Source organism: Haemaphysalis longicornis, unplaced genomic scaffold, assembly GCF_048455015.1.
Source record: "Haemaphysalis longicornis isolate Haplotype H1 unplaced genomic scaffold, Haemaphysalis longicornis Haplotype H1 scaffold_1, whole genome shotgun sequence".
Taxonomy (NCBI): Eukaryota; Metazoa; Arthropoda; class Arachnida; order Ixodida; family Ixodidae; genus Haemaphysalis; species Haemaphysalis longicornis.
In genome coordinates this window covers 227,201,004-227,215,971 of record NW_027526203.1, presented here as the reverse complement: position 1 = coordinate 227,215,971, position 14,968 = coordinate 227,201,004, and the positions used below count along the sequence as shown (strand labels likewise).

General features: G+C 47.4%; 1 protein-coding gene across 1 annotated transcript in view; it reads right to left on the bottom strand.

Annotated features, from left to right (window-relative positions):
- LOC144142493 (cholesterol 7-desaturase nvd-like) overlaps positions 1 to 14,968 on the bottom strand; it is a 50,490-nt gene that overhangs the window by 3,052 nt on the left and 32,470 nt on the right. Inside the window, exons 3-4 of the mRNA XM_077674042.1 lie at positions 12,499 to 12,687; positions 6,116 to 6,711 (exon numbers count right to left, since the gene is read on the bottom strand). Of these exons, the coding sequence (XP_077530168.1) occupies positions 6,116 to 6,711; positions 12,499 to 12,687 (785 nt within the window). The remainder of the gene's footprint in view (positions 1 to 6,115; positions 6,712 to 12,498; positions 12,688 to 14,968) is intronic.

The window sequence follows — 14,968 nt, the reverse complement described above, 5'->3', positions numbered from 1 at the left end:
ATTTTCAGTAGCGAGAAATCGCCCCAATATCGGCAGTATCGACCAGTATCGACCAGACCACCCCATCTCTCCCGTTCGGCGAGGCGGCGACGATCTCGTCGCCTCTACACGCTTCCATTCATGTGGAATGTGTTGTTTGCCTAACCAGTACCCCAACGACTCGACGCCACCGTAGCCGACCTCTCCCGTGACCTGTCACTGATGTCCCACCCCGCCACTTATTGAGTAAACTCAGGAATCAGCGTGGGAAACAGGAGGTGGCGCCGTCGCCAGTTACCATGGCTATGTATTCTACTGTGCTCCCTAAATTTTGTTTTTCTCAAAGCCACGTCTGTATTGAGTCAGTCCCTGGCATCTTCAATCCCTGCTGCACCTGAGCTTCGGGTCGGGGAGATTCTTGAAAGCGACTTTTGCATGTCAAAACATTGCGCCATCCTCCACTACGCCGACTCGAGGAAACACGTGAAATTGAGGGCACGCTCAGAATACGGCCAAAGTTTCACCAGACGAACTGCTTTGACGGTGACCGTATGCGGACAGCAGTTTTCCAATAAAGAGACCCTGCAACACTTTTTTTACCATTTTTCCAATTCTGAAATGCTTTCAGAGCGTACTCAACAAGCGTGTGTCCAGTACTTAGAATGGAGGGACGCAAAGTACATCAACAAAATATAACTGCATTTGCACGATTCTAATGCGCACTTTTTTCGCTGAAACTAGCCCTCAAAGCTGTGTGCGCGTAGAATCGGGCTCAAAAGTGAGATCGAATGCAAAGTGGCCAGCAGGATCGCCATGGACACTAACTCTTTCCGAAATCCTGTTCAGTAAAGTCCAAATTATTCCGTCATCACGTCAGCGCTACTCAACCATGTGCTGCACAGGGTGCGGCGACTGGTTATTTTGGCTCCTCGTTTCATTCGCTTTGGCGCTGAAAAGGTGCTAATGGGAAGCGCAATTCAAGGTCGAAGTTATTTTATTGGCTAAGATCGAAGGGAGCCGAACGGCGTAACGTACTGTGGGAGTCCTGGACACGCGTATGCAATTGGCGTAAACAAGGGTTCGACGAAAGTGTTCACTGTCCCCAAGCACGTATATTTTCGAGGACTTGAAGACTCCCAGATGAAATTCGTAAAGGGGCGATGAAGGAACCAACTGCCTGTAACGCCCGAAATTATGAAGGTCAGGATGCTTTAAATAGCAGACGCTGTCAACTTCCCCCCCACACCAGTTTTAAAGCGAAGCTTTAGTGTTGTCACTGATGGCGTCTGTAACACGAAAACGCCGAAGTGAAGAAAAAAACGCTACCTGTGGCCAAATTGGAACCTGGCTCCCTGGCGTTATGAAGCGGCGTCTATCCGATTTCTCCATTTCAACATGGTTGAAGTGGTTTAGAAAACTTACACGACAACTAAACAATCCGTCGTGAGGAAGCTTCGCGCCCAACCGTCGTCGCTTTTTGACGGAGGGGTGCATACTTTTTTTAGGCCAACAGGAGCTTGATCAGCGAGTTTGTGAAGCCCAAGGTATTTTCGCTACCACTAGTGCATTCACCAAATAAAATGTCCTCTGCCAGGTACGCGGTGTGGTGTTTTTTACACATGCGCGGTAGAATCGGCTTCAACTTATTTTTGTGAATTTCCTGGAGCAAAATTACCTTGCACGTTACAATTGAGGGCGCGTTAGAATCGTGGAAATAGGGTACTGCTCTGCGCCTATCTGGCAATATAAAAACTTGCTCAAAATATTTTAAAACAAAGGTTTTCCACTTGAGTCCCGCGATTTCGTGGAGGATGCGGAAGGTGACCTTTTGACCGGAGACACACCCCGGTGACACACCACTCGAGGAGCGTCGCGTGATTCGCCGGGCCCGCTGTCGGCGCTGCGCACAAGGCCCCGTTTTAAGTCGCTTTGTGACTTAGCGGCGGCGGCCGCTCAGCTAATCGGCAGGCGACCAGAGTCGCCGCCTTCTACGCATGCGCCGTTGGGTTGTCTCGGGATATGTGACTCATCTTGCGCCGCGTTCGCGGTGAAACAGGAACGCGGCGTTCGCCGAGAATGAAAGCGAAGCCAGGCTTCCTCCTGTGAGCGTTGCTCGGGAACGAACGACCTTGAGCCGTGGTCGGCAATGCAGCTGCATCAAAGGTTAACCAAGCGAAACCAAGACTCAACCAGACCAAGCCAAGCGTATCCAAGGTTAGCTGAGTTAAGCCGCAACCATTTTTTCTGTCTTTCCCGTATACCTCGCGCTGTTCGCGTACTCCAATTACGTGATTAGAGCGCAGTCCCGTCTACTAGCCGGTTTCCTTCAGTTGCAGCGATGAACGCATTTGGTGTATTGAACAAAGAACGCATTTCGCAATGAACAAAAAAAAATCGCAACAAAAGAAAAGCAGAAACTGGAAGGCGTACCGCTGCGACGTGCAAGTCTCGCCGTGGCACTGTGCGCGGGCGATAATTACACCTTCGGCAGGACTACAGCTTCCGCAACATATATTTCTCGGCAGTCTTGCAAGGTCCCTTTAACACTGGAGAGTTTTAGCTGACCGTTTTGACGGTCCGCTCTGCTCCGATAGTCAACGGTGGCACCCTTGCGCATGCAGGACGCGCTTAGAATTCTTGTAAATGCTCCCCTAGGGGAGCTAATGCAGGAATACTATTCCTTTTTGTTCACCGGGCTCGCTGAGCGGACCGTTGCGGAAGCTTGCGTTCCCGCATTGAATTTCAAGATGGCTGCCCTCAGCAAGGTGAGCGCTACTGCGAACTCCGTTTCTTCAGCTGACATATCAGCGACGAAACCACGAATGCGCTTCCAAATAGGCCAGGATATTTCTTCTTTCCACCGCTCTTTTCCAGCTTTTTTTATTTAGTCTTCGTTTTGCAGGAGATGCATAAGAAGCATATTTTTTTTATTTCGTTAGTTCATTTTTGTAAAATTCAATATTTTCTACTTCGAGTATTTATGAGGTTTTCAAAATTCCGTTCGACCAGCTGCCTCCATTTGCGCTATTATAACCATTAAATGTGTTACTTCCGCCAATTCTCCATTTTTGCCCAAATGCACGGCGTTACACGCGTGTTCCAGCTGTGGGGGTACCTGATTGATTACGAGGTTTTACGCGCCGACGCAACGCAGGCGATGAGGCGCGCCGTAGTGGAAGGCTCCAAATTAATTTTGACCGCCTGGGGTTCTGTGACGTGCGCCGAAATCTCTAACACACGGGCGTTCTCGCTCTTCGCGGCTGTGGGGGTACTCGGCAAAGAATGCTGCGCATTGAAACGTCGCCAGAAGTGCTAGCCTACTTTTCTGCGGCCCGCAAGAAGCCAGCCTTGTCTTGGGTGTTTGAAAGTTGAACAGCTTATTTTGAAATGAAGTGCAAGGTAATGAGAAGGGTGGAGGAGGGTGTAACAAGCAAAATTATTTCTCTAACACAATTAAGTCCCAAAAGTTCTATTGGGGCTTGAATGCAGCAAAAAAACACAGCTACCGAGGTGATGTCCACTCAGAATGCGTTCGAGGTGCGCAAACCTTACACCCCGAAACAGCCCAATGCCGTCGTGCTGGCAAAACGCGTCAGGCACGCCCTGCTATACAAAAATGAGTGCCTAACAACATACGCGAACGGAGAGCAGCCAAAACGCCGCATAAACCGGACTGTGCACAGGCCCCGAAGCTGCAGCAGCTTGGCATCAACTCCACGCAATGTAATGGCTTTATCTCTGCATGAACGTGGGCTAGCGACCAAGACTCAAGTCAAACGCTGAACTCATCACACATGTGGGAGCTACAGTGTCCTGTAAAGCCTTCTCAGGTATTTCATTATTATTTGCGCCCATCAGCAGATTCGCTCCAGGAGGGAAACGTGGACTATGCCCGACACAGATCCAAGCTTCTCTCTGACCATGACAAAAATACATCCGTCTTCCACAATCGACCAATTTCTTCGGCAATGACGCCGAATTCTACCTAAGCCAAATATTCCTCTGCTAAAAGTAGTAGGCACACGCAACTGCACCCGAGGTGCCCATCGCGTCGACAGTCGTCCATGTTTTCTGCGATTAATTCTTAGCTCATTGTTTTCCTTGCACGCCAATTGATGCAAATCTACCCGTGGCAACCTTTTCACTTAACAGCGCAATGGTGGCAGGCATCGCACTCAGTCGTTCCCACCGGACGTTCATGATACTGTCGTATTTTCTCTCAGAAACCGAGGGTGCGGGCGACGAGCATGGGATAGAATGCGCTTTGACGCTTTGTAAATGGATGGTGCCGTTTAGCACATCTGCTAATTTAACGGGTACGGGTATAGAGGAACTTAAAACGCTTTCCTTCAATGTTTCATACATGTACAGCCATGAACAAAAGTTTACGAATCATCCAAATGGCAATTTTAGGTTATTTTTCTTACGGTGCTAGTAGCCCAAAATCTCTAGTATGCATGTTAGACGTCGTATAATTACTAAAGTATTGCAAAAATCCCGCACAGAATACCCCGGGCTACCGTACGGCGGAAAAATAACCCAGAATGGCTGTTTTTGTGGTCCGCAAACTTTTTCTCTAATGCTAGGCGTTCACGTTTCTGATAGAACTTGCGCACTCGGGAGTAGCGTTTTTTTTTTTTTTTTTCACGATTTTCTCCACCCCATTGTTGCCAACATGTTTTTTCACATACATGACAAAACGATACCACACAGTTTCCGCTGTTTCATAGTTTCCGAACACCGTATGGTGGCCAACTATAGAAAGGACATTCAGGGACAGAATGATATGCCAGGTGGGAAATGGGAGCTTTGCCTGCGCCTATAGAAAAAGGGGTATTTATGATTTGTCCGCGACGCCAGTGAGGTCACAGGCGGCTACGTAATCTAGAATTGCATTCGTGGCCGCCAGAGAGAAACCTAGATTTCCTTGTCCGATCTGCGGGTAACACGTATGGTGGTTTCACGTGCATAAAGAGACCGCTAGATGTCAGAGATCTCACCGGTGAGGGGTGGTAGCAGAGCGACTTGCCCCATTCACCACCTACGTCAGTAGTGCTCCCAAACTATGCACATGATCCGATCCATCGCATCACCAACCGCTGCATTTGCCCTCCGGAATATGGCGTCCTGGGAGTTTTCCAAGGTCTCATTATCAGCTGCCTCAGCTATACCTTTCACACCTCAACCCGAGCCTAACACAACGCATAGAGTTCGGCATCCTACTAAGGACGCCTGTGAATGTGGCCATGGCATTTAATTATGATGCATTCCCAACTTCGGTTTAGCGTTCACAAAACCCTCACGGAGCTGCTCGGCGTCCAGCGCATCGAAATGTGTACTACCACAGTGAAATTTGTACTTGCATTTTTAAAGCAAACGTTCTCTACTTTGGTACAGCGGTTTCGCGGAGGATGCGCAAGTTAACCTTCTGAACGGAGATACAACCCCCGGCGACGCACCCCTCGAAGCCCATCACGTGATTCGCCGGGCCCGCTTTCGGCGCTCCGCACAAGGCCTCGTTTTCAGTCGTTCTGCTCATATGAGCGGCTGCCGCTGCCGCGGTAGCGGTCGATCAGCTGATCGGCAGCCGACCAGCCTCGCAGCCTCCCATGCATGCGCCGCTCGGTCGTCTCGGGCTACGTGACTCGTCTAGCGCCCGGCAAAGAGGAACGACGCGTTCTCCGTGAATGAACGCCGCATTCGCCCCGGTGAACGCTGCGTTCTCCGGGCCTCCTTCTGTGAGCGTTGCACGGGACTGAATGGCTTTGAGCCGTGGTCGGGAATAGAGACCAAGACTCAGCCAGACTAAGCCAAGCTTTTGCTTTGCTTATCCAGCGTTAGCTGAGCTAAGCCGCAGCCATTTTTTAATTCGATAATTGCTCATACCCACGGATTGTCAAGCACCCCTCTTTTAAGACTGGAGTGCCCCGCTCAGGTTTGGTTCGTGCAATGCGTTATGCGCAGTTTTTAATGAATGAAGTTTCACAGGTGATATTCATATTTATGCACTGCAGAACTTCGGACACCGAACGTTTTCCGCCGTATCGATGACAAAAATATGTTATTGAATACACTTGAGCAGACTGTGGAGAGAATCCGCGAGATCACGCCCTCCCTCCTGCTCGCTTGTACTCACCGACTTGCAGTAGATAATTCCGGCTAAGAAGCGGAACAGCAGGTTGGCTCCGGGCTCGTAGTAGATGGTGTGGACCACGCGTATTCTGAATGGTCCCAGTGGTGTGACGGCGCACACTGTGAGCTGATTGCCGAATGCTGTTTCGGAACGCACTACGAGAAGCGCGGGTCCCTGCAGCCTAAGGTAGGTGACGTTGTAGAGGAACAAAGGGTAACGGCCGAGCACGCGGATCTTAGCGTTGATGTCCACGCAGCAGCGATGTTCATCCGTGGACCACTTGGCCGTCCACACGTGTGTGAAGAATGTGCCCCAGGCTGACGTGCCCGCGTTGTTCGCGAACTCCTCTGGGGAGATTAGCACGTTTGGTCCGTGGAAGTAGCTGAAGTGCGTCAGGTCAGACTCGTTCTCAGCCAGGTCGCGGATGTGGCAGCTGAGCGTTTCTTCATAGCGTTTCCACGGTTTTAGGCTACCACTCGTTACTTGGGGAACATCCTCAATCGTCCAGCTAGGCTCCTCGTTATCGGCGTGGTACCACAGAAACACGTTGCCCATCAGCTCCACGGACGTCCACTTTTTGGCTCGAACAAAATCCGGCACTGCAAGTAAGGGCGACAACTGCACTATTCGCCTCTGGACAAATTTTCCACAGAAAGAACAAATTACTGAAACTTATCGATTGGCTGAAAATTATCGGACACGAGAAGAAATCATGGCAGTTTAAACCACCCGCGCGTACATTTTCTTTTACCAGACTCCGCCATCGGCGATATCGCTTAGTACAACTGATAGATTTTGGTAGACCCGCGTCCGCAAATTCCTCAGGTTTTTGTCCACGTTCCTACATTTATCCCCTCCCGTTGTTTAGAATTGAGGCCCTTAACGGAGGACCAGTAAAATTCAGGTTTTTTTTGCCTATGCACCTTTCTTTGCTGTCAACGTAGCGCACTAGTGATGCTGCGTAATTACACCGTCAACGCTGATGATTGGATAAGTTGGTAATTCATAAACTTGGAATTTAGAGTGGGAAAGACAAATTATAGTAATAGGACGTGACACACAGGCGCTGCCTCTCAACTGAAGTTTATTGCAGTAACGTGTGGCATGTAAATACAGCAGATAGAAATGGAACGAAATAAGGAAAAGGAAACATAAAAAGCGATAACAAAAAAAAACGAATTGTGTAATGAAAACACTGCCATTCGATGGCTCCTGAACCGTCAAGACAGGTACGTTTGCGGAAAGCGCGACGAAAGGGAAACTTGCACGAATTAATTTTTATTTGTCATCTTAAGCGCTTCGATAATTTCGCTCTTGCGTTCCTGGTCGTTCTTATTTCATAATACGGTGAAATTAAAGACTCGTTCGCGACGACAACCTCTCCAATGTGTGCCAAAATGCTGTTGAAACATTTTTTACGATTTAGCTATGCTCTTTTGACCCGCCATTGATCCCTCTGTCTGTTTGTCCGATGAATTCGCGGCCACGTGATAAACGGATATTATACACAACGCTTACGACACGTGTAAAGAACCGTCATTGATATTTTTTGTGCAAGTTAACGAACACATTAATTGTCCGTAATCTTACAAGAATTGTAAACGCTGCGGTGCTTAGGTTGTTTTTTAGGCTTATGATCAGCTTCTCAGCTATTAAAGCTTTAAATACATGTTAATAATGAAACCTCCCAGCTCCTGTCTTTTACAAAGAAGCATAAACGATGGCTCCTTCACTACGCCGTAAATGTCATACCTGCATGATGTGGCCGAAAACAAGTCGAGCAAACGGCAGAGTCATAAAATTATAGGTTAAGGGAACATAGCTGACCTTTAAAGGGACCCTGCAACACTTTCTATCAGCGCTTTCCGTTTTTCCTTCGCGTCTGGAACCACTGCGAAAGCTACAGTTATCGCCAGCACGGAGCTGCACTGCGTGATTTGCTCGTCGCACCTGATACGCCTTCCATTTCTGCTTTGTTCTTGTGGCTTTTTTTAAGTTGCCATCGAAAACTGTTTGAGCGAGTTTGCAAGTTATCTGATGGGCATAGAGAAGTAATATTTGGCTTAGGCATACTTTACGACCCCCTAATCTAAGTACGGGGTGTGTTGGTTGACTACGTTCTGCAAGCATTTAAGATTTTAAAAAAGTTGAAGAAAGTGTTGCAGGGTCCCTTTAACGATATCTTGTGATTCAGCTGCACCGTGATACACGAGAGTGGCCAATCCAGCCGCAAACAAAGCAAATTCGGCGAATGACAACAACGTACCTACCACTTGACTCAAAAATGGGGTTTGCGCTGGTGTGTTGCGCAATGCGGAACGTATTGAGTCATTCCACTGCACAGACCGACCTCGACGTGAAATCGCATGCTCGACGTCGTCATTCGCCGGAATTTTATTGTTGCCCGCATGAATTGGTAAGCTGAGTGCGTTGTGGTGAAGCCAAAACACGGGATTACTTTCCAGTGTACAACGTAAAAAAAGTGCCTAAGCAGCCATCTCGGCATACTGCAGAGACTGTATGAGAAAACTAGCTTCGATTGCCCCTCAATACTAGATTAAAATTAGGCAAAACACACGATTATCAAAGCTATGTATAAAAGAGCGAACAAAAAAGAAAAAAATACCTAAGCTTCTCTCCTGTCGCGCTTTGATCAACAAAAATTTGTATCTTGAAGGTTTGGAAGCAATGATCACCGATCCCGAAAAGATTGGTTATTTTGCCATACTTCGTTCTGTTTCCTTTCCTAGCTTGATTGCATTAATACCTGCTGCACATATGCGCCAGACGTCAAATGAGAGCGAGCGCCTATGTGCCTCGTCTTTCAATTGATTGATTAATTGTAAGGTTTAACGCGCCGACGCAACGCAGGCGATGAGGCGCGCCGTAGTGGAGGGCTACGGATTAATTTTGACCGCCTGGGGATTTTTAACGTGCGCAGTAATCTCGTGCACACGGCCGTTTTTGCTTTTCGCCTCCATCAGAAAAGCGGCCGCCGCGGCCGGGAATCGAACCCGCGACCTCGTGCTCAGCAGCGCTACGGCCTCGTCCTTCAAGTCGTCTTCGTTGTCCGCGCTGTGAATGTTAGGAATGTAAATGTCTCCAATACATCGGTGTGCTGCGATGACGTTCTCAAATTCATCCCCAGGGTTGAGGGACACCCGAAGCCGAAACCTGATTGCGCCCTCTCCCGGCGCTTCCCTGGTCCGGGCGTTACTGAATGCCGCAGAAAACAACCCCCGACGTTTGATAACGAAAACAGCTAGGATAATCGCCTCCAGGATATCCGCAACATTGCTCCAGCGGCACGCTGTGGCAAAATGTCAGGCTTGTACAATTAACGTACGAACTACAGAGGGCGTCTAAACTTTCTGCTATTGCCTATGAGAAAAAGCTGGATTTTAGGCTCTGCCGCATTGGTTAACACGAAATTGTGGCGCTAAGAAATCAGATAGGAAAAACGCCTCCCGGGTTTGGGTACTTCAGGTTATGGGATACAGAACTCTCATCGTAGATTTCTTGCAACATTGTTTGTGTAGCTGCCCTGCAACACTTTTTATGGCTGAGGTGAGGCGTATTACCACAAGCTTAGAAAACCTGACGCTACGTGGCGCACCTTGCCCTCTCTCTCCACTGCTGTTACTGATCTACATGGCGAGGTTAGAAAGGAAGCTAGAGGTCAGTACGCTGGTTGTTGTCTTATCATACATGAAAAACGGGCAGGGGTGGAACAACGGGTTCCAGGACTAATGTATGCAGACGACCTGATGTTGATGGCGGACAACCGGATAAGTATGCAGGGCTTGATGGATATATGTTGGGAAGAAGCGACGCACCTAAGGCTATCCTTTAGCAGAGAATAATCATGGATCATGGTCTTTAACGACCGCGTGGAGCACAAAACAGTATCAGTGCAACAAGAAGAAATACCGCGAGTGAAAGAGTATAAATATTTAAAAGTATGGCTGAATGACAGCGAAGATTACACGCAGGCGCATGAGGCTCACGTTAAGATGAAAGCAAGACGGAACGCGGCTATAATGAAGCATAGAGCCCTCTGTGGATACAACAAATACCAGGTGGTAAGGGGAGTCTGGAAAGGGGTCATGGTACCAGGATTAACTTCCGGAAATTCGGTTCTGTGCATGAAACCAGAGACCCAAGCGGGCCTGGAGGTAAATCAGAGGGTGGTAGGCAGATTGGCCCTAGGGGCCCACAGAAGAACTACAAACGAAGCGGTACAGAAGGATATGGGCTAGTCGTCTTTCGAGTCGAAGGAGGCGCAGAGCAAGATAAAGTTTGAGGAGCGACTTCGTGATATGGAGGACGAAAACTGGGCCGCGAGTGTGTTTAAGTGCCTGTATATGAGGAGCATGGATACGCGGTGGAGGCGGAGGACAAAACAGCTGACCAGGCGGTACGGCAAGTCGGTAGGGGAAAGTGGGGTTTACAGAACAGGTAAAAAGCAGGTAAAGGCAGCAGAGACGACAAAGTGGGCACAAAGAATGGAAGCGAAAAAAACCCTGGAGACTTATAGGACAGAGAAACTAGAAATTAGGAAGGAAGGTTTCTAGGGAAATACAAAAGGCAGTGCATTGCTCTTCTAAGCACGGGAGGGGTGGCCGATAACCCGGGCTTACACGGGTATCTACAGGCAGCAGGATGAAACATGTGCATGCTGCGGCAGTGATCGGGAAACTGTATACCATATTGTTAGGGGCTGCACCGAGATACGACCACCGCGGGGGAGGGAGAAACGACGTTTCAGTTTCAGTTTCAGTTTATTATTCATTCCAAAAAAGTAGTACAGTAATATTATTATACAGACGAGGGTCCCAAAGTTACAAACTGTAACGGGACCCTCGATGCATTACAACAATCAATAAATTAGATAAAGTAAACAAGCAACGAGTGAATTACACAATATAATGGGGTGAGTAATCATTATAAGCTAAGTGATACATCAGGCCACGAAAAGCAACGCACATAAGGAAAGAAAAAAAGAAGAAGAAGAAGAAAAAACAAAAAAAATTGGCGGAGGCTTTGGGATTAAGGGCGAGGGGGAACCTCAACTTCAAGGCCATTGAGGTGACGAAGAGGTGACTGGAACGGTGGTGGAGGAAAAGTAGGGAAGAGAAGGGTACGCAGGTGGAGTAATCATACGGATGAGAATTTAGAACAGCGGGGGGTGAATAAAGGGGGTGGGAGCGATGAGAGTTTAAAACAGGGGTGAGGGGGAGATGGGGGAAGGAAGCAAATCTATTAGGTTTGCTAGGAGTAGGGCAAGTAAGTGGAATAAAACAGGCAAGTCGGTTGCTGAGAACCGACGCCTTGATCCAAAGGGAAAGTCACTAATCATCATCATCATCATCATCGGAAGGAGTGGAGAGGAGAACCCGCCGCCCCCTTTTCGCTTCGCTGAAGTTCGTCTAATTATAACGCAAAAAAAGGAGGGTGAGGATTGATGAGGAAAAGTTCTTTTTATAGTATCGAAAGAACTTTTCCCTGAAACTGTAACTTGACGACTTCCTGTTTTTTAACACTTTTGTTCTGCTCTTTACTCTTCTCTTTCGGAATGGTTACCAAAGAGGCTTTCTCTCCCCCCCCCCCCCCAGTAGCGTGGTGACGTGAACACGCGGGCCAACATCTCGGTTTCCTTTTCTAATATAGAGCTCTTTTTCTTCTTTCTCTTCAGAATTTTCATTCATTCATTTGCAACATGCCCTGCCTAATAAACGTTTGCTTGCTTATTGCTGCCACTTGGTTACTTTTGCCGCCAAACCAAATGTAATGAATTTAAAGCATAAAACGTAGAGCACTGAAGTTTACAAGACAAGCACAAAATAAAGAGACAAATGGAACGGTTGATGCGCGGACCTAACTTTGGCGTCAAATAGTATGCTCGGCGTCGTCATTAGCCGCAATTTTATTGTTGGTCACATGGATTGGTAAATTGAGCCAAAACAGCACATAAACCGTTCCGTTTGTCCCTTTATTCTGTGTTTGTCTTGTAAACTTCAACGCTGTACGTTTTACGACGTTGCGATACCAACTAGACCACCACCAGGATTTACTGACATTAGAATAGGAGTTGCCGATGACTTCAGCAAGCAAACGCTGCCTACCAAAAATCACGTATGTGCACGCTAAGCTCGTCACTTCAGAAGTGCAAATATATAACCGGCGCCAAAAAAAAAAGAAAGAAGAACACCAAACCACTTGCAGCCCAGAGTAACGTTTTACTTATCTTACGATGCTTGTGACAGGATTAGGCTGCAGTGAGCACGATAAAAGGCAACGAACTGTTTCAAGAGATTACGTGCAACGAAGCTCACTGCTCCGATTGTCTAGCCTTCAAAGTACCTCCACCCTCTGTTGCAGCCTACCTTTTGCAGCATAAGGGACGTGAGTACAGACACCGTCCTTGGCGTCAAACCTCCATCCGTGAAACGGGCACTCGATACAGCCATCTACCACACGGCCCATAGCGCCCAGGTGGGCGCCCAGGTGCGGGCAGTAAGCGTCGAACAGGTGGGCGACGCCGTCTTCGGTTCGAAAGGCGACGAGTTCTAACCCTGCAAGCCAAAAAAGAAACAACCCAAAAGCAACGTCAAATATATTATACTGGTAAACATAGAATGATGCCTGCAAACCCTTTGTTATTTTTTTTCATATTCATTCCGCAAGCGAGATGCACCGATCACTTGTGGCTTAAGAACACAGGAATAAACTCCTTGCCTGCGATTTCGTACTTGGTTTCGGGAAACACAGTCGCATGACTCAGGAAATCAGGACGCAAAGTGAACGCAGTAACGCTGTGCAGCTTGGAGGTTGTCTATGCAGTCAAGCTGTAAAGTGTTAAGCAAGGTGAGAAAGCTGGGTAACCCCCCACCGCCCCTCACGTGAAATAAAATATGGAGACAATATTTCTAGAGTTTCTTCAGGGATGCGAATCCTATACTTAGTCGATTGCGTAAAGAATTTACGGGGCGGCTGATCATTATTTGTGTCGTTTCCAATAAGGTGAATGTCCTGGTCGGCTTAGCAGTAGGTTGTGTCCACGACCCGTCTGTGATCCAGTGCTCTTTATGGAAATGCCCGAAGAATGTCGCATTCATTAAGCGACAAAATCGTGTCTTGAAATTGCGCCTAACTGTATTTGTAACGTGGCAGCCTTGGTGAAATTTATCATCGTTACAGAATATATGGGACGGAAAGCACGGTGTGGTCTGTTTTGAAGTGGCGACATCAAAGCCTACACGCTAAGCAATGTCCACCAGTTCGCTTTTCCGCAATACACAGAGAATGCGCTCGAAGCGGTAAAATGGGCCAATGACCACACTGAGGATAAGATTTGACTCGATAAATGTGGTCTGCGCTGTGGCATCGTGCAATGCAAATATGACGATTTCCATTGCGCGATGCCACAGCGCAGACCACATTCTCTAGTCAAATCATACCTCTGACCATTTTATTCGCCAAATTTGTTTCCGCGGACACCACGACTGGTCATTTGGGCTCTTCGTAGGGAAGCGGATCCGGATAGATTTTTTAGGGCTCACAGCCCTTTAACCGAAGAACACCCACCACTAGTTCCATTTTTACACGTGGAAGGTCGTAAGCGAACACAGCACCAATCCTATGTATGCAGCAATACGATGCTACACGAATCCTTGTGCGTACAATTTCTTAGGCGTACGTGTCTAGCGCCTTTCTACAAGCACCTTTTAGCCTCTTTCTTGCTGCGTCTTTGTTCTATGCTTCTCTCGTTACAAATTAATCAACGTAAGTGCATGGCCGTTTTTTTTCCTTCAGAAATAAATCCGACAAACGGGTATTTCTATTTACAAATGCTTGCTCACCAGTCTTTTCCCGTTATATATCTAGCCATTTTGACATACTGCATTCGCGAAAGTTTTCTTTAAGGTATCTCTGTGTCATATGGGAAAAACGAAAATTCCTGCATGTCGAGATTTTGGTCTAGTTAAAAATTCTCAGGTGGCCAAAATATTCCGGAGCCATCACTACACCGCGCCTCATAGCCCAGTTTGTTTCTGAGTGTCTCCATTTTTTTTTTTTGAGCAACCGGCAGTGAAGATGGTACCTTGCTTTGGATTCAGTCTCATTGTTTGGAGATTCCTGTACTGGTTTAAAACAAATGAGAACCTGCCGACACTAAATATTTGATCTGTAGCCTTTGACGATTAATCACATGTAAGTAGTGAATATTTCTGTAGAACGTTACCTCATTAGTTTGTAATTAAGAGAAAAAATTACTGGTTACAACTACCGTCTTTGTTTAATCCTTCCATAGAAAAACAAAAAGAACTTGTAATGTCCGAAATGGTGAGTGTGGAAAAGCCCCTACGCTTATTTTGAAATTAAAGGAGTACCTGTATGACCTACCTCATCAACGCTTAAGCGTAGGATAGTTGGTTAGGGTAATTAGAGAACTGGAACTTGTAGTAGACGCTGCGAGCATTGCGTGGCTTTATTGCTGTAACGTTAATTTGGCTGTAAAGGCGGTGCCAAGAACATGCAGGGGTCCTTCAAGGTTTGTCACAGATATAATATGAGATGTCTACTGAGCCAGACTTTATTCGCCTTCAAGTGCACTAATTGTTGGGTAGAGGGGGTGCCTTCAGGCCTTTTGCGGCTGTGGTTCTCTTATTACAGATGCCAGTTAATTACAGTCATCAGCTTAGAATTGTCTGAAAACAAAAGAACGGTTGTTCTCAGCAGGACTGTACATTGATTCCTCGTTCCTGTTTGCAGACACAGGGCATACAGAGGAGAACCAGAGGGGAACTGTTTGCAACGCGCTGTCCACTGGGAGAATGTTCTCTTTCCCTTTGT